The sequence below is a fragment of the Corapipo altera genome, unplaced genomic scaffold, assembly GCF_003945725.1.
Source record: "Corapipo altera isolate COAL_440 unplaced genomic scaffold, ASM394572v1 268, whole genome shotgun sequence".
In the NCBI taxonomy this organism is placed as follows: domain Eukaryota; kingdom Metazoa; phylum Chordata; class Aves; order Passeriformes; family Pipridae; genus Corapipo; species Corapipo altera.
Window position 1 is genome coordinate 1,444,620 of NW_020884901.1, and position 19,832 is coordinate 1,464,451.

Here is a 19,832-nt window from a genome sequence, read left to right on the forward strand (position 1 = left end):
CGTGGGGCTTGTGCTGTGTTTGGAGAAGGTTTCAAAAAAGCCACTTCTGTTCCCCAGACAGCCTCAGATCGTAGTTACAGATTCTGTTTCAGACCTTTCTGTGCCATTACATGTTGTGACGTTGAATCAAACTTCAAAAAACATGGTTGGATGGGCAAGAGATGGCAAGAAAAACCACTTAAAACCTTCAGCTTTTAGTAACCCTGAACCTTTGACAACGTGTTCATTGACAAAACAGCCAATTAGTCAGGAAGTGAAAAATTACCCTGAACTTGTTTGGGAGTCACAGTGGAACCAAAACATGGGAAAAGTCTGATGGAGAATGTGTACTGCCTGGGAGCACAAGAGCTTTTTGCACAGTACTCACAGAGTGTAGTGGTCTTCCCTTCCAAATCCTTTCAAATCCTCTCTCTTTAATTAAAAAAAAAGAAGTCACTGAGGCAGCAAGACAGACATACTAGAAAATGCATTTCTAGTGGAGAATCATGAATGTTTAAAGTGGCTGAAGGCAGCAGGGCACAGCAGCCAGTGTGGATTTGCAGCACTGAAAACAGTGTCTGTATATACTGATGTTGGGGAAGAAATCTTGGGGAGAAACTTGTTTAAATTTCACTGTTGAGGGCTGCTGAAATTTTAGTCAGAGCATTTGTTCTCAAAAATGTCTTAATGCTTTGAAACTGAAACCTCATGTAAACACTGGGGACATGTGACTCTCAAAGACCTATTTGCATTGTGTCATTTGTAAGAATTACTCAATTTGTTTTATTTACAAGCAGAGGCTTAGGATCCATGTTGCCTTTCTCTGCCGTCTCCCTAATTCCCGGGCTGTGGATTAGCCTGAGCTGCAGAGCAGGGAACAGCTGGGAGAGCCAAGGTGCTTGGCTCTGCCTCATGGACCGAGGAAAAGTGCAGCCACCAAAACAAGCAGGGCCAGTGCTCCTGCAGGACAGTTTCTTCTCCAGTCTCCTTCTTTACATTTTACTTATTGCCACCCTGGGGGCTGCTGTGACTCCCAGCCTGTCCCGTGTGTGTGCCTGTGGCCTCATGGAGCTGTAGAAGCCCCTGTTGGTGGCAGTGGCCCCTGGCTGGCTGTTCCCTCACCCCAGCCCTGCTGGGCTGCAGCTCAGGTCCACCTGCACTATCCCATATTCTATGGGATATGAATCACAGCAGCAAAGAAACTGGGGCACTGCAGCTATTTTGGTGGAGCTGAAGGGTGCTGGGGAAGGAATGTCCCTGTTCTCGGTCTCCTGGACGCTGTGGCTGCTTCCCATGGTGGTTGTGGAGCAGCAGGAGCCCGGCAGGTAAGGCAGTGGACACCAGTGCCAGGGATGTGGGAAGTCTCTGGGAGTCTGGGATCTGCAGAGCTTTAGTGCTGAGATGGTGAGGAGCCCAGCATGGCACTGACTGCACTGTGTGGTGGAGGAGGTAGAACTGTGATTCTCTTTTGGAGAATGTGATGTCATTTCAGGCATAGATCCAGAATTTTGCTTAAACCAGCTCTTTCTCTGGAAAAATGACATTGCAGATGGTGAGTGTCATTTCAGTGTAATGCAATCCTGTTATTAATTTAGTTAATTCTTCAACTGTAAATGAATGTAGCCTGGGTTAGGAATTTCAGATGATTTTGAGTGTGGATGGCAGATTATGACTGCAAAGTAGCTTCAGGTTGCCCTTGTCCAATTTAGCCAGGAGAGCAGGAATGCCTTTGTTAGGGTGTCACAAGCCAGAAGTGACTTTAGCATTTCACAGATATTGAGAATCCAGTGGTGGTTTCTGCCTTGTCTCAAAGTATTCATCTGTGTGAATACTTTGCTATTCATTATTTATCTATTATCCAATCTGTGACTTTTTGTTTTTTTCAAGACACCTGCCAAGAAATGCACCCTCTAAAATGTTTTGTTTTCTGTAGTGCTCAGATTTACAGGCAATTCAGTTTTGGATATTTCTGACTGGTTGAACAGGAAAAACGTTAAACTGTTCATGTGTCAATTTGTTACTTAAGTGTCAACAGACAGTTCTTAAATCTTTCTGCACTTGGTCTGTCTCTAGTCAGCCTTGCATCCTGACACTCACACCAAGCACCTTCAGAATGATTTCCTTGGAGACCCTCTGTAGCCCTGGCAGTGCTGGGGGTTGGTGCAGGTGTCAGGGACTGTGAGGCAGATAAAAATCTGGAGGGAGATTTATGTAAAAAATACCACTGGTGTGTGCTCTGACGACCACCCTGTGAGCGTGGTGGTGTATCCTCCTGTCCTCAGTAGTCAGCAGCAGGTTAAATCCCAAGGGAGAAGGATTTATATTCTTTCTAAAACTATATTCTTTCTTATACAATTCAATAGCTGCAGTTATTTCTACTAATGGTATTTCTTTCTGAGACTGGCTGGTGTGATTCTATCTAAAATAGAGCATTTTCTTCTTTAGATGATTGTGTATGTGCTCACACAGTGCCTCTGTTGTTCCTTTTTTAACCTTCCTGTTAGGCTGGTAATGATTTCCCCTTAGACCATCTTTTCTTCACCCTCTTTCCAGGAGCTAAAAATACAAGCTACACCCTGACATCCTTGTTTCTTTTTACCTTTATACATTAATCTAGATTAAGCAATTGCTTGGCTTTGATTCTTCAACTTCTTTAATTACTTTGCCAGTGTGATTTATTTTGGCTGTTTTTCTAGTCCTCACTCCCCAGTTGGAGGGGAGTCCACGTGTTCACCCCTTTTCAGTTGCATCTGTGGCCTGAGGGTCCCCCAGTTCTCTCTCTGTGCCTTGGCACAGCTGGATTCTCTCCAGGAGCTCTCCCAGTCCCTCCCTCCACACTGACAATGGGCAGCTGCTTCGCTCTCCTGGTGCTGTCAGAGTTGTCAGAGCTCTGGGTCCTGGAAGGTGACTTTGGTTCCTCAGTTCTGATGGTTACAGGTTCCAGATCTGTTTATCAAGTGTGTGCCTGCCCTGTCTTTGGCACTTAAACCTGGCTGTTGGGGCTGCCTGGCAGAGGCTGCTCTCAAGAGATCTCCGAGCACAGGAGCCTTTCCTTGAGATGTTGTGAGAACTGAACAGCCACGAGTAACCCCAGACTCAAGTATTTGTTGTATGAAGTGTAAGAGTTCGCCAGAGGAAGTACCTTTCCAGCTTTTAACTGTAGTGTTGCTTTGTGATTATTCATTTGGCTGGAAAATTCCAGCCTTCTAAAGGCTAACCCAGACATAACTTTGCCAGGAAATGCATTACATGGAAAATAATGAAACTCCTATGAATACACAGTCTCCAGGTGAAACTGGATGCTGAGCATATTGTTGGAAGCAGTCTGAGCCTTATTAAATATGTATCCCAGTGTTAGGGCAGCACTGCTTTCCAGAGTGCTGCTGGGGCTGAGAGTGGCCAGGATTTCTCTTCCTGTGGTGGGGAAGGAGAAGTTCTGTGCAGTGCACGGGGAGCTGGGATTTTAACTGGGGAATATCTGCACAGGGAGCAGGTTAGCCCTGCTTTGCAGATTTCTCTGCCCTGTGCTCCTCTCTGAATCCTCGTGAATTGAATTTCTTATCTGTTCCCCTCCGTTTGTTGATACTTTTAACATGAGGGAAAACTATTTTGATATTTCTCTGTCAGTTATTTTGACATTAATCAACACTGCAGATCTTGTTTTGTTTGGTGTCTGGGTACATCATAAAGAGAGTTGCTGAAGGAGTTCAATTACAATATCAGCATCTCTGCCAAATGTATTGAGCTGTTCTGAAAAGCCGCTTGTCTTTTCTGACCCAGATACACAGTTTCCAACTGTGGGAGATGCTGCCAGAAAGACTCTTGGCAGAAGGCCAGCAATAAAATTATACTGCAGAAAAAACACAACATATTTTCAGCAGCACTTTGTGTGGTGTGACGAAAAATTACCTGTCTCCTGAATGCAAAGCAGAGGCTAAAATAAACTTCCAATTTGAAGTTGCAAGCCTCTCATTCTGACTTTTGAAGGTCATAAAAAAGGATATAAATTCCAGTTTTTTCTATTACTGTGTCTGATACACCTCAGGCTGTGTTGGATACTCATTGGTTTGTTATTAGCAACCTTGCTGCTCTGTTAATCCAAGCTCTGCCTGCTCGTGGGGTGGTGCACACTGCAAACTGGGCAGATACTGGTGTCAGGCTAGATTAGGAGGGTGGAGGGTGTTTTTAATGCTTCAGCTGAACATTGTTAGCGTGTGCCTTCTCGATGGAGCATTAAAAACCAATTTTCATGGTGTTCTACTTGGCCTGGCCAGGAGCCTGAACAGCAGCTGACTGAAGTGAGGGTTTGGAGCACTGGTGTGGAGTGACCCCAATTCCCTCTTCTCTGTTGCACCAGTAACCCTTCTGTGCAAGGTGCTGCTCCAGGGGGATACTGGGATGCCAAACACAGTTCATGTCTCCTTTCCAGCAGCTCATGGCTCCCTGATTCTGGTATTTCAGTCCCTGTGGAATGCACGTACCTGTTTCTGCTGCCTTTTCACTCTGTTCACAGGCACTCCAAGGCAGCTGAGCATATTCATCACCCCTGGCTGTTTAACTGCCTGTCCCTCGGGAATGCAGCTGCAGATGCAGGAATATCTCCTACTACAAAAGCCTCATCTGAAATTCTTTTCGTTTGTCTTGTGCCAAAGCATAAACTTCCTCTGTGAAGGATGGGATGTTTAATGGAACTGTTGCTACACTGTCATGGTGTTTTAATAACATTTCTAACGTGTCAAATCCCCAGTGATTTTAAACCACGCTGCAGACTCCGCTCGGCTCTGCCGTGACCTGGTTTGGAGACAGCGACTGTTTACTCTTGTTTCACACTTCAGGGCCACATGATGCAGAGGAAAAGGGACTTTTTCAAGGTCACCAAGGTCTGGGTTGGTGCAAGGAGCTTTGGGTAGAAGTTTCCTTGCAAGTGTGGGTGGCAGCCCCTGGGTAAGACAGCCACATGTTTTAACACTGTGCTTTTTAGACTGGGCATCAGCTGTAACTTCCCTGAGGATGCAGGAACAAATATCCTGCTCTAGCCTGGTAGTGGAATGAGGCTGTTGGATTTATGGAATTGCTGCTCAATTCACATAATGCTTTCTGATGTATTTGGTGCTGAGCTATGTTGTGCTGCCTTAGTCCATATGGTTGGAGCAGATTTGATTTTGGTTTTCCTTAATTTAATTCTGCATGCTGTCAGATATACTTTATTCTGTATATTGTGTCTACACTTTTATAGTAAACTCCCTCCTGTTTAGTGCTTTTGTTGAAAATGTTCTCTCAAAGTCTGAACTAAATTAGGGTTTCACTCCTGTGCGTTTCTGAAATATTCGTAGGATGTTAATGACTGGGAAGACATTGTATATCAGCTTTAACTCAACTTTCAGAGGTTTTTTCCCAGCTTTCTGAATTTGATAATAAAGATCCCTTTGTAGTTCAGCTGTCTGTGCCCTGACCTCAGCCATGCCCTGCTGAGAAACAGGGCAGGTGAAACCAAACTCATAAACACCTTCATCCAACAACTTTTACTTGTCACTGAAAATTGAACTTGTCTTGTTGAAAACAAGAGAACAGGTTATTGCCTGCTTAAGGCAGGGTATGGAGAGGTGGGGATGTTTGTGCTTCATCAGTCCAGCAGCAGATTAACCCCCCCTCATAGCTGTGAAACACTTATTTTTGGTCCGTTCTGGATTTTCAAACACTGAAAAGCACTGGGCACATCCCGAACTGCCCCCTGAGGAGTGTCTGTGTGCAGAGCTCGTGGTGTCTCTTGCAGACTTGCCCTCTGGACAAGAGCCTGCTCAGCACTTACTGAGCACCAGGATCTGCCCAGCCAGCTCTCTCTGCCCATCTGCTTCCAGAGCCCTGTGTGAGCTGATAAGCAACAGCTTGCAGCAGGCTGGGGAGGGAGGCCAGGCTGGTGCTGCTCCCTCAGAGACACTGCACTGGGCATGTGCTGAACTCAGCAACACATTCCAGTGCCCTTCTCTCTGCCTGGAATGGCCAAATTACAGCCACCAGAGAGGATAACAAACCGAAAAGGTGAAGTGTGGGAGTGGCAGGGAAGAAGAGTAGGTGAAGACAGCTGGAATTGAGTGTGGAGAGAGAATAATTTGAAATAGATGATCTAGAAACATGTCTCATAGAAGTCCCTCTAGTATTCTATCTGCTGACTCAAACTATTATTATTATTGTTATTGTTATTATTGTTACCAAAACAAAAAGACCTTGCAAAGAGTCTGGTTCGTTCTGGAGGTGATGAAAGGCTGTGGAGTGTGGAGAAGCTTGACTAGCTCACTGAACAAATAGTGCCAAAGCACTGATCTTTTCTCATTTTCCCTCCCAGCTGCCCCTGCCTGGCTTTCAGGATCTCTTAAGAGAAGAGGCTGGTTCTGTGAAAGAACACCCCCTTCTCTGATTGCTTCTGGGAAGCAATTTGGTGGAGTGTTAATACACCTTGGTGGGTACAGAGCTCTGTGATGAGCAGTGGGGGCAGTCAGGGTTTTCATTAGCTTGCTTTTCCCAAGTATTTTTAGTATGACTGCACTTAACTCTCCTGGGGTTTCTTCCTTGGCAGCTGCAGCTGCTGGAGCAGGCAGGGCTCTGCACACTGTTCTTGTCTGGCTGCTTTTTGTTGTACCCAATTCTGCACCCTAAATTCAGGGCTGTGCAATACAAACAACTACCAGGCACCTGCTGGTCCTGTAAACCTGCTTAATTTCTTCCGAACTAGGCAAATAGGGAAGTAGGATTTGTTGTTGCCTTTTCCCCTGTTAAGTTCAAATCTCTACAGGATGCAACATTTTAATTATTCCATCACACCACAGTCTAAGCATCTCCTCAGCTTTCAAGTCATCTCACCTACCCCTCTGCTGTTGCCAAGCACACTTTTAATCTCTAACAATGTCAGGATTCTCTGACACACAATATGCAACATATTGCAGGTGAAGGGGGGTCGGCATACGGGAGAAAAGGAAAACGTTTGAGTGCATGTGTCAGGCTGCACAGATTTACTGACTGGGTTTGCAATTGCTTCAAAACATTGCTGGAGAGCTGATGCAACAGTATGTGCAGTGAAAGGAAAACAGGAATTTTCTGCAAGGACTGGAGTGTCTTGCTGTGCAGCGAGCTTATGCTTTCCTCTCTCACATTACCTGCTCTGTTTTTCTGCTCTTCTCTCTCACAGAGCATTTATTTGCAGCTTTCTGCTGCCAGTGCTGGAGGTTGTTTCCCAGTTTAGTACAAGAAGGCTGCTCTCACAGGATCTTTTCCATGCTGAGTGCTGGGAAAGGCAGTGTACGGGCAGCACAGGCGGTGTGGGTGATTTCAGCTGAGCTGCTCACAGGTCTGACGTCTGCAGTTGGGGAGAATGTGCTTGTCCTTCTTTAAATAACAACTTGCAGTTATTGCCACCTGAAGCCTTGGTTCTTGTTGTGCAGCATCTGACACAGGGTCGAGGGCTGCACTGGGGATTTCAAAAGATAATTACTTTTTGATAATTAAATATGGTGTGTTTGATTGCTAACATGCATGTGACATAAAAACAGAGACTTCTTGAGCTGGTTTCACAAGGAGCATGTTTGCAGTGCTGGATTTCCTGCCCTCATCCCAGGAACTGGGATTGCCAGGTGGCTGACAGAGCTCCCTGAGATCAGCTCTGACACGGGACAGTCGTTCCATGTGTGGGCACAGCACAGGGAGCTGCTTTCCCCGGTGACTGCTGCTGCTTGGGGAGTAACTGGATCAGAGGCTGCTCCCATCTCAAAGCCTGTGTGCTCTGAGCATTGCTGGACTCCATGTGCTGCATCGAGCACTTCTGGAATCCTCATGCCCTTGCTGCTGCTTTCAAGCTGTTTCTCTCTTTTTGCAGGTGAATTAGACAAAGTGACTCCCAGAGCATCTTGGCTGTATGAACTCTTGAGCTGTCAAGGGACTGAGAGGCTTATGAAGAGGTTCTGTCAGGCAAAACAGTGCTTAGCAAAGACACCGAGGAGGAGGGAAAAGGAGAAAGGGAGGGAGAGAGAGCTGAAACACTAACAAACCATGGTAGGTATTTGTTGTCTTTCACAGGGCTGCATTAAAAGTGTTCTCTGCTGCCAGTCTTGCATGGGGCCTGATCAAACCCGAGGAAGGGGATTTTCTGACCTTGCACTAACTGAGGGATGGTGCTGCGTGCTTGGAGCAAAGCAAGTGAGGTTTGATGTATTGTCAGCCTCTTAAAACCAGTGAGTTGTCTTGTGAGCCTGCAGTACATGAATTATTAAATACAAACCAAGGGGATGCTCATAAGGTTTTCTAATAAAACTGGCATTAGCAGGCTGTAGCAAACAGCATCAGTGACCTTGAACTGGCAGATTGCATCACCAAATGCTGACATTCCCCTTCCACCTCTTCTCACAAAAGCATTATTATTCATACCTGTGTGTGACTGAACGTGGCTCTGTGCAGATGAAATGTGTTTAGCCAGATATACCTGGTGTATGTTGGTTAAGTGAGGAGTCACCTCTCATCTGCCTGGGATTGGCTCCACATTGGGAATGGCTGAGATATGAATTTGTAAAGGTGTTCCAGTATGGAGTACTGGATGGTAAGATAAGATAAGACATGGTGGGATGAGTTGTTAAACTGCAGCTCCTGCTGTATCCATGTTATGGATAACCACAAGAGGGACCTCCTGGAAGTGTTTTGCAGCCTTCCAAAGAACAGGGGATAATACCAGCCCCTGATGGATGTACTGCTGTTACTGCCCAAATTATCCATCTGGGTGGGAGCACAGGAGTGAGGAAGGGAATGGCATCACACTGACCTTCAATGGAAGGGACTCAGTGAGTGGAATAAACCAGGAAAACGTGGACAATTCCTTAATGAGGATCCAGCCCAGAGGCCTCTGAGGTCCTTTAAAGGCCCTTTGTGTTATTAGGAATAGGTACAGCTACAAACCCATGGAGTTGGGGTGAAAATGAAACCTAATTAAGGTGCTTAATGTGTAGGAGGAACAGAGGTTCTTGGTTGGTGATTCCCAGGTCTGGGAGGCTTTCAGGAGTGATTGATGTGTCTGTAGAGACCAAGACTTACTGCTGCTCTTGCCAGAGGTGTGTGCTGTGATCACAGCTGGTCTGGGGCACTACTTAGATCAAAGAAGTCTCACCTGGAGAGTGTGTGACAAACCAAAAGCTTCCTAGCACGGGTTACCCAACCACCCAAGTCCACCTTCCTCAGCCATATCACTCAAGACTTTTTTAATTAGCACTCTCATCTCTGTATTAATTTGAAAATTTTTTTAAAAGAAATTATTTCAGTCTCCTCTTACCAGCTTATCTCTGTGCTCATCTTCATTCCTGGCTTTGTAAATCCCTGTGCAGTTGCTGAGCCTTTTGCAGCCTCTGTATTGCTGTGACTCCATCTGCAGCAGCAGCACACGTGAGGGACTGGCTCTCTGACTGACGTTCCAAGGTGTGTTGCTGCTGTCCCTGGCATAAAGAGAAGAGAGGTGGCTGCACTCAGCACATCCAGAATAGGCAAAAACTTTATTTGGAAAGTATCAACACCTTCTACAAAATAGGAATCTTCTCTCCTTGCCTGCCCTCCTTTCCACGTGCTTTGCCCAGTCCGCTCCCACCCTGGGATGCTCATGTTCCAAATTCCCTGCCTTGGCGTGAGGTTCCCGGTTGGGATCAGGACCCTGGCTCTCCCCTTTGCTCTGAGCTATCCAGCTGCTGAAGGCTGGCACAGCCCAACACAGATTGCTGGAATTCAGGAACACCTGAACTCCTGCAAGTATCCCACGGTAGGGCAGCCCCCCTTTCTCTCAGTGCTGTTGCTCACAGTTTGTATCTCCATGAGATGTAGGTCCTTCAGTGAGATCAGAGTCCAAGTGATTTCTCACTGACTTTGAAAGGTTAATGTAAATAACCAAGCAAGTCAAAGGGAATGCAGCCAGGGGTTTTGTGTTCTCCTGCTTCAGCACTCTGTTATACTCTCAGCCAGCCAGACCATGCCCTCTTCTCCAAGAGAATCTTGGTGGGGGAGGGCAAGGAAAAGTGAGAAAAACAATGAAAGTAAGTTCTACTGCTTTAATGCTGATTTTTTTTTTGTACTTTTTTTAAAGCATTTGCTTTTTTCTTTTTAAAGTTTATTTAAATAAAGAAATTGCTTCTGCATGGTTATCCTAAGAGACATTACTACCCCTGCCAGGGAGGATTCCCATTCAGGCAATGTCCTATTGATAATCCAGTAACTTTGCTCTCTTTTCCTCCTGTTTCCCACTCCTCCACAGAGATCAATCCGATCGTTTTCTAACGATGACCGCCACGTAATGGTGAAACACTCAACCATTTATCCATCTCCAGAGGAACTTGAAGCTGTCCAGAACATGGTATCAACAGTAGAATGTGCCCTTAAGCATGTCTCTGACTGGATGGATGAAAAGAACAAGTCTACCAGGTGTGAGGGTGATGTGGAAGCCAAGGAGGAAGCTGTGGAAGGCAATGCCAAGTGAGCCTCACCCTCCCCTCCCCTCCCCCTGTGTCCCTGTGCTGCTCTCAGCGCTTCCTCTCCTCCCAAATAAGAGTCCCAGTGTTCCTTGGTTCTGCTGCATGTGAAGGTTCATAGAAGGAAGGGGATATATTTGGACTTTCTGTGGTGGGAGCAGGGAATGGCAGTGAGCCCAGTGTGGGCAGCAGTTGCTCTCCGTTTCTTTGTTTGTTTTACTGTGGTGTTGTGAAGTTGCATTTAGCAGACAAACCTTTCACCAGTTTTAAGCAAATATATGTCCCTGTCACACACCAGTGCAAATCCACAGCCACGTGCTTGGGGGCTCATGCAGTTTAATACGCAAAAGAAGTTTTTATAATCCAGCAGTCCAACTTTGCTAAGGCTCCATTACCTGCCAGTGCTGTGGTGGTTTAATCTCAGCCAGCAGCTCAGCCCCACACCAACAATGATTTTTGTTTTAAAAAAAGTAATCCAAGGCTGCAGTAAATCCTTTGGAGACAACTGGATGAGACAAGAACTCGTGCTGACCTATCAGAGAAGCATTTCCAGTCTGCAGAACTGGTTTTTTTTGCAGTCTTTCAGGACTCAAAACTAAAGTGTCTTTACATTGCTTTGGAAGTTTTTTACTGTGGCTCTTAAAGGTTCTCCTAAACTGCATCTGCAGAGTAAAATGCCATTTTAATTAGCCCAAATTGTTTCATTTCCAGGGATCAAGGTGGTCGGATGTTATATGGTGTGATGAGAATTGGCTTGGTTGCAAAGGGCTTGCTGATAAAAGACGATATGGATCTGGAGCTGGTTCTTATGTGCAAAGAAAAACCCACAAAGACCTTGTTATGTATCGTTAAAGACAATCTCCAAGCTCAAATTCAGGTGAGTTAATCTGGGGCAGTCCTGGTAGCACTGCCAAGGGTATTTGGGGAAAGGCTGCAACTTGTTCCAGGAAGACAGACAAGTGATATAAAGGAATTTAGTTTGAATCTAGGACGAAATCTGGGGCATGTGACATGTTTAATGTGGTGCCATGAAGTACTTGCTCACAAAACAGAACATCTTCCTGCTGCTGTTGCCTCCTCCTGTCTGTGCTGTCAGTGCCCTGAGGGCAGTGACCCTCGTGTGTGGGACTAACCCAGCACATTCGGGCTCTCTGGGCTCAGTGTGACTGAACTGCAGTTCCAGAACCTCCCCTGCTCCAGTGGATCACTCAGTCCCTGCTGTTGTCCCATCTCCTGCCTGAACCTGTGGTTCCCCCCCGAGCATTCCCACAGAAGCCCCTCTGTGCTGCTGAGGTGAGAATGTGTCACTGCAGGTGGTCACTCACTCGCTTTGGCTCCTGTTAATCACGAGCTCATATTCATTTTATTTATGGCTGTTTAATTCTGCTGTTGGCATGCAGCAGACAGCACTTACAGCTTGTTTAGGGAGACTACCTTTGTGACTGAGTTTAAGGCTGAGCAATCAGTTCAGCTTCCAGACTGACAAACACTGGTGCCAAGGAGCTGCCCAGGTATTCCACTGCAAGTGCCCCTCTCCAAACCACGACCAAACTCGATCTGCTTTTCCCCTGATCTGCTTTTCTCCCTGTGTTTTACCATTCTTGACAGCTGTTCTCACCATTTATTTGCTCACACAAAGGGCTTGTTTTAATGAGCTAATGTTGTACCTGGAGATGTGGCCCTATCCATAGCTGAAAATGCAAAGGATCTTTTGAGGAGTAAAGAGTTCATTTTACTTGTTTGAAAATGATAGGGATGTATTCAGTATTAAAGAGCAAATTTTGTTTGTAGTGAGGCATGAAATGAGGAGGGTTGAAAGTGAGAACAAAAGTTAGTGTGTGCTTCAAAAACAGTGAGATGAAACAGGAGAGTAGATGTAATTAAAAGATGTGAAGACTGAATAAATTCAAGGGACAAGCAGGTAAGATCCTGGGGGGAATTATGGTGGGGATTACAGCAAAGATGAGGCTGTGACTCATGAAACGCTACAACTGTCTGGGCATGGAGGACAGGAGAGGTTCTGCAGAGGGATCAGGTGCTGGGGGGAAGGAGGGTTTAGGCCCATTAGTGGACAAAAGGAGCAAGTGCAGTACAGAGACGTCAGCAGCTTCTGCTTTGCTGCTTTGAAGGCTCATCCTGAGCAGATGCTCAGCCATTCTCCTCCCAACAATAAAGGAGCTGCGGGAGAGCAGATGCAGCAGGGGAAGGAGTCGGAACAGACATTAGATACATGTTCTACCCGTATGGTCTGTGAGCCAGACTCGCACGCAGAAGGGATGGCTGCAGGACTCTGAGCCATCTGGGGCTCTCGCTGTGCTTCTGGAGGTTGAGAGAGTCCCAAAGGACTGCTCAGAGACCTGCAGAGAGATCACTGCAGAGAACTCGGATACAATGCATGTTAATGGAGCGAATGGTAAGGCAGTTGTAGTATGGGCTAGAAAAGAAATGTTTGAAATGGTTTTTAATGAGGAAGGCAAGGCCTTATTTGTTATTGCAGTGTCTTGTGGGCTTCTCACTAGCTGAGGCACACACGCAGATTCTGCAGTCTTCCAGCTGATTGGGAGATCCTTGAAATCTTTGTTGGTGACTTTCAGAAACTTACAGAAGAGAAGTATCTGGTGGAGGAGCATGTAAATGAGGCAGCTATTGTTATCCGTAACACAAAGGAGCCCAAGCTCACTTTGAAGGTGATACTCACGTCCCCTCTCATCCGAGATGAAGCAGAGAAGAAGGAAGGAGGTACACAGAGCGTTTTAACTTGGGTTTCAGACTGTTCTAGCTAAATGCCCTGACTGTGCAGCACAGGGTTAAATTGGGAAGCAGGCTTTTAGCTGTGCATCAGCTGTACTGACTAGACTGGCTATCGCCACCTTAGATTATGTTACCTGTGCCTTCAAAAGACACCAGTCACTTAATCTTCATGTAAATACGCCTAATCTTCATTGGCCAGCAATATTCCTACAGTGTTAACTTTGACATACAATTAGATCTTAGTTCTCCTTTCTTTACACTTGCGATTTAATTCTTGAGCACCTGGCGCTGCACAGTCTTGTTTGCAAACTAAGTCAGTCAAGTGGGATTGGTTCGTAGTTTCTTGAAAAACTCATAAAAATGTTTCTGTTTTTATGTAAAAACCCTCTCCTGCAAAGCTCGCCAGTGTGTCGTCCTGGCCCTCAGTTTTTATTGGTTGATGATGTGTATGTTTCTGGCTTTAGGAATTTCCTAACTGGGATACAATTGAAGTTAACGGTGCTGTGATACAGCACTTTTGCTTCTGAATTGAACATTGTACCTCATGTCCTTAGAGCAAAATAGATCTAGAAAACTGTCACTTAGTCCTTTCCATTCCTTCTCCCCTACGGCGTGATGTCCGACACAGCTCCGTGCCCGTGTTGGACAGGAATTCCGTGACAGGAATGTTCACTGGTAGGACCAGGGAGGTTGGAAACAAACCCAGAGCAGTAGAGAAGAGCAAACGTAGCCATACTCTGTTGTATTTTTTAAATCTTGTCAGTAATTTCTGCTTCCGCTTCCCAAACCTATCCCTAGAAACTTTGCCACTGGATGATGTCAGACCTTTGACCAACTGGCCACTCTCTGTCATGACAACTGAGGCAGCTGGGCCCGTGTGGGCTTAGGGAACTCCCTGTCGCTCTCTTCCCATTTCTAGACTTGCCACGAGTCCTTTGCTTCCTCCCTCTCCCACCTGAACTACCGACGGGCCGGGAAATGTTGGTCAGTTGCTCCTCACTCTGCTGGAGGCGATGGCAGGAAGGATCCCCTTCCAAAGACATGGAACACTTTGGCAGCAGCTGAATGCAGAAAATCTTACAGAACAGATGAATGGCAAAGATCCCCTAATTGCACTGGCTGTTTATTCTCAAATTAGTAACCATGCTCTTTACAAGGCCATTAAAAATAAACTGCACATTGCTTTAGTTGTTCAACTTCCCACAAGATGCTGAGATCAGCCCTGGAGCTGCTGCAGCTGATCCATGTTGATGGGAGAGCACAAAGTGCAGAACAAATTCTGATGGGGAAGGTTTTGTGAGGTTCCCACAAGGGGATAGAATTTTGCACAAAGGCTCCTGCCCAAGTATTTTCTTGCAAAAAGTGATGCTGTTGCAGCAATGAAGTCCAGGGTCTTCTGAACTCAGACTGAAGGGGGATTAGAATTTTTATGCTTTCTCATACTTAATACGTAGGTGTTCTATTTTGTTTTCAGTATATTAAAATATTTTTTAAAGTTCTCTACTCTTTTTTTGTTAAACTTAAATTGGTTTTACCACTTCTCTTGGAGTGGTTCTGTGTGTCATTCTGTACAGCTGATGAGAGAGGGAACAGGGTCATGGATCCTGTTTTAAAGGATCCAGGTTCCTTGACACTGATTTTAAAGCCCAGGTTCCTTGACACTGATTCATCACAAGGGAACACTTATCATATTCCTTTTCAAGGTGTGTGAAGCATTGTGCAGATGTCACTAAGTAAACTGAAATGGAGGGGATACTTTTTTTCATAATGCTTCCAACCACATTTAGGTGACTTTCACTTAGATTCAGACCAAAAAAGTTTCATGTCTAATATCAAGGGAAAATAACTGGAGGAACTGGTGAAAACACCTTGATCTCCAAAGCAGTGCCATGTTTTTCCAGTACCCCTGAACAACGGCAGCCAAATGTAAATACACTTCCTATGCAGTTTTACAAACTTGTTAGTTTACTCCCTGCATTCTTTCGAGTGAAGGAGCTCGAAATGCAGCTCAGCTTGCCTTTCATCTTCCCTGTAAGATGGAGCCGGGCTCCGGGCGCAGAGCCTGCGGGGCACTGACCAAGGTTTCGGTCGGTGGGATTAGCACTAATCTGTCCTCTAACCAACGGCAAGGTCAGGCCAACGGCCCTCGGTCCCAGTGCTCCCATCTGTTCTGTAGGAATGCTGTGTGTGCCTTCATGCCCTGATGTCAGAATGTATCGAAAAACATTCCTGGATTTCTCTTCAGTCCCCACCTCTTTGGAGAAGTGTTCATGTTTAAGATGTGGTGTTTGTCCTATTTGTTTTTGCTGCTCGTTAGCAAAAATAAATAGTGGCCCAGTGTGTGTGTGCATTTCAGTGTTCTCACAAACAGCTACCCATAAAGCTCTGCTTTCTCATGTTGACTTGAGAAGCCAAGCACCTAAAATTCCTGCATTTTGCATCAGTTTAAATTTTAAACCCCTTAAGGAACTGAGTTTTTAGTCACAGCATCAAATATAAATTGGGCTTTCCAAACCTTGTAGCTTGCAAATCAGTTGTTGTTACTGAGTGTACAGTACCAACAAAATGATGTAATCACAAAGTGGGGCTCAGATCCTGTTGCTCCTGGAGCAGGACTGCCCAGCCCGTCTGCCTCTGCCGCCCTTGGCCGGGCACACGTGGCCAGTGGGGCTCCCACGGGGCCAATGCCTCTGGAGGGGCAACAAGCCCCAGATTTTGACCTTCCCTCTCCAGAGAAGATGAGGCTCCTTGTACAGCTGCAAATGACTGGAGTTGGCAGCTCCTGTGTGAAGAGAATGTGTCCAGCAGTGGGGAGAGAATTCCCAAGGGATTGGTTCTGCGCTGAACAGTGGGAGCTAAAGTCAGGGCTTTACAACTTACTCTTTATTAAACTCCTTGGATCATTGCCCTTGTTAAAACTACAAGAGAAAAAGGAAAGCTTTGCAATCCCATTTGAAATTTCTATTGGGTCTCACTTTCCTGACTGGCAGAGCATGAAGAAACATGCCATTCTCCCGAGGGGTCCGAAGGGAGCCCGCTGCAAGCCGCTCACCCTCTTCACTGCCTGTTCTCTTCATCTTTCTGTTTAATAGAATCTTGCACCCAAAAGTTGGCTGACTGCAACGTCAGGACACTGGGACTGAACTGGCAATTGGCAAAATCCTCCAAGATATTTGTAAATTAGACCTTGGGAAACACCCTTAATCCTGTAGAAAGAAGTATGATTCTAACTTGTTGAAGTAAATCTTAGGAGGTCTTTGGTTCACCTGAATGACAGATGACACTCTATTTGTTTTTAATTTAAAGGAAAAATTAAATTACTTTGTCAATGGCTGCAACACACTTTAGCAAAGCCTGGTACAACACTTAAGAGTCCCAGTTCATTGCAAAAAATTAATCATTTTGCAGTCAGTCACCTTTGCCATTTCTAACGTTTTAAAATAAGATTCTGATCATTCATTGACAGTACTTGTTTGATACAATACTTGAGCTTTAAGCAGATGTTTATATTGTCCCAGTGAAGTTTCCTCACAGAAATACACAGATGGATGTTCAGTAATCATGTGCCACAAAACGTCACTCCTGGAAAGAACGAAACTGCAAAGGAAATTTAAAAACAAATCTTGCATTCCAAAGTGACCTTTTGTGCTCAAAGAAATCCAGTGCTTTGATACTTTGCAGCCTTCATTTGGAAAAGAGACAAGAGGAGTGATTAATCCCAATCCTGGAATGCTGTTGATGAGGGCAATAACAAACAATGCAAATATCTGCTGCGAAGTTCACAGGGGTTAGAAAATAAGCTTATAGCACTTGAGCCAGCAGCTGTGAACTGCAGCCATCACCTGTCAGACAAGATACTGGTTCTGTTCAGTTTTACACTCGGGGGGGTTTTTTGGCTCTGGGCTCTTTTTTCCATCATAACATGAAGTGCTTTTACCAGAGCAACCTTCCCAGGGAAGGGCATAGGAGGGGAGGCAGCTTTAACATTAAAGGTGCAATTGCTCGTGCAGCCAATACTGTTCAAAGTAACCCCTGAAAATGTACTTAGAGATGTCACTAATAAGATGTCACTAATAAATTCAACTACAAACTGATGGTACTTTTTTCTCCTACCTTGTCCTGGTTTTTTAAATGTCTTGCTGGACTTGGCTTATCTAGCAGAGTCTTCCATTTGAAATGGATTTTGTATTTCATTCAGTTCTGCAAGGGTGTCTAAAGACCATTATGAGTAATGAAAAGAGTATATTTATTTTTAAGTCAACAGTAATGGTGTATTCAGAGAAAAATAACATATTCAAGGTTTTAGTTGAGTCATGGGTTCATTTAGTTCTTCCAGTGTGTTCCTCTCATGTCAGCTAAAACTAGTATGTTTGTAATCTGATTTCAGAGATATGCAAAATCTGTCAATTATACAGAGTTTCCAGAGAATCTGAATGCTATGAACTCCTTAGGATTAAAATAAATAAATAGGGAAGAAGGGACTGATGCATAATGTCCCTTAACACAGACTCAGATGTGACTGCTAAAGGCAGTTTGTTGCAAGCTGGATGAAAAAAAGAAAAAGAGGGGAAAAAAGGGGGAAAAAAGTGTAAACCTGCACAGAAAATACCAGTGTCTTGTCTCTCAAATGCATCTTTGAATCTCCTCTGTTGATTTCAGTTGCTGTTGGGCGGATTTTTACAAGAGGGCACTTCCTGTTGAATCCATTCATGATGTGGAAGTTACCAAACTCTCTCACTCTTTCATATGCTCTGGTTATATGAAAGACTAATCAAACTACAATATTGTACTAGCACTTCCCATGTATTTCTTTTGCTGAATTATACTGGCTAGTACTGTCCATGCAATACTATTTCAAATATATTCAATGTTTTTCTCTGGAATTCTCAATTGCATGGATGTAACTTCACTTTCTATTACAAATTTTTTTTATACCCCCCTGAGAATATCTTCCTCTTGTCCAAAGGAGCTTTGAAATTCTCTGCCACCTTTGTGGAATAAAAGTCACAAAGAAGGAAAAGAAGAAGAAAAAAAGCCCAGTACATCCCAACAGAAAAAAAAAAAAAAAGGAAAAGTGCTATATAGCTATTTTCTGCCCTGAAATGTGTTCTACATTTTTAATAAGATCCCAGATTGTCTGTAGCAGTGGCCACCTTTATTATTACTATTATTTTACAAGGAGTGAATGCCTTTGCTTCTGTTGCACACGTGCACATTTACTACCTTTAATGGCTTGTTTAAATTAAATAACACAGTGCACTTAAAATTCTGGGAGTCTTATTATCTCATTGAGATGCTGCCGCTCTTTTTGTATTGTGACAGAAACCCCTTGGTCAAATTGTATGTCTCTTTTTATCCCATTTTTACCAGTAGATAATGTTGCGATGAAAGATCCTCCGGACTTATTGGACAGGCAGAAATGCCTGGAGGCCTTGGCGTCTCTGCGGCACGCCAAATGGTTTCAGGTTGGCTATTTGTTCTTACCTTGTTGTTATTGTAGCCTTACGAGGTTTTAATTTGAGACACTTTTAATTTTAATGCCTCTTTAATTTCTGACTAGTCCCTCCTAGAGCAAAGGTCTAGAATTCCGACCCCAGTGCTGTACTGTGCGAGGGCAAACGTGGCAGGGAGACAGCCAGCTGGTCCAGAGTTGTCATGAGGCTACAAAAGCAATCTTGACATTTCGCTTCCTTTTTTTATATGTCTCTCTAAATTCAAGTCTTGTACTTTTATAGAAGTGTTTTTATTTTGCATGAAGCTGATTAAGTATTAAGTAATAATTAAAAAAAAATAATCTATCCCAGGACTCTGTGCATTTAAAAAGAAAAGCAAAATTGAAGGCCAGGCTTTTGCAGGTGTATTGGAATCATTTTGTTTGTTTTAGGCCAGGGCAAATGGACTAAAATCATGTGTAATTGTCCTTCGTATTCTGCGGGATTTGTGCAACAGAGTCCCCACATGGGCACCACTGAAAGGCTGGGTAAGTACAGAAAGAGCTGAAGGCCACAAGGTCAGGTCTCAGATCTCCTGAGACTTGTAGCAATGTCTGGACTGGAGAGAGCAGTGTCCTCTATGAGACTCCTCCTTAAAGCCCTGACCCTTTTCTCCCTGCATAGGGAAGAGAAGGAGAGTATTCCTTCAGTCTGTCAGTGTACTGATGCCATGGAAGGACACACACTGCTGTGGGCCTCATGCAGCCCTGAGCATTTGCAAGAGAATCCCACTTGTTGCCTTCAGTCCCTCTTGCTTAGCTTTCCAAAAGAACCCTGCTCCCATGACAGTGCCCCTCCTGCCAGCAGCTCTTACCCTTCCAGAGGGGCAGGTTTGCTCTCGTGCCCAGAGAGGAACACTCTGTAGGTCAGTGGTGCTGGTGTTTCTCTCTGAAAACCCTCTGAGAGGTGCAGAACACTCACCTGACCTGGCTTGAGAGGCTCCTCCTTTCCAACTTCCTGGGCAGACAGCGGAGAGCAGTTGGTGTCCTCTGAAGGCAGCTCAGAGCAGGGGACAAAACCGTGTGCCATGAACAAGGATGTGGCCTCCTCTGGGATGGGCCTGTCCATTAGACCTGTAGTGGATTAAAAATGAGTAACCTTTTCTTTCCCTCTGCCCCTCCAT

General features: G+C 44.9%; 1 protein-coding gene across 15 annotated transcripts in view; it reads left to right on the forward strand.

The window, feature by feature from the left end:
- The first annotated feature begins 7,846 nt into the window (after window positions 1-7,846).
- STRBP (spermatid perinuclear RNA binding protein) overlaps window positions 7,847-19,832 on the forward strand; it is a 36,917-nt gene continuing 24,931 nt past the window's right edge. For 12 of the 15 annotated variants that reach the window (XM_027649709.1, XM_027649711.1, XM_027649710.1 and 9 more), the window contains exons 1-6: window positions 7,847-8,022; window positions 10,253-10,470; window positions 11,178-11,343; window positions 13,061-13,205; window positions 18,588-18,682; window positions 19,102-19,197. In XM_027649709.1, coding sequence (XP_027505510.1) covers window positions 8,020-8,022; window positions 10,253-10,470; window positions 11,178-11,343; window positions 13,061-13,205; window positions 18,588-18,682; window positions 19,102-19,197 — 723 coding nt within the window. In that variant the 5' untranslated portion in view covers window positions 7,847-8,019. The remainder of the gene's footprint in view (window positions 8,023-10,252; window positions 10,471-11,177; window positions 11,344-13,060; window positions 13,206-18,587; window positions 18,683-19,101; window positions 19,198-19,832) is intronic. The other 3 variants (XM_027649701.1, XM_027649706.1, XM_027649708.1) reach the window with 2 other exon arrangements.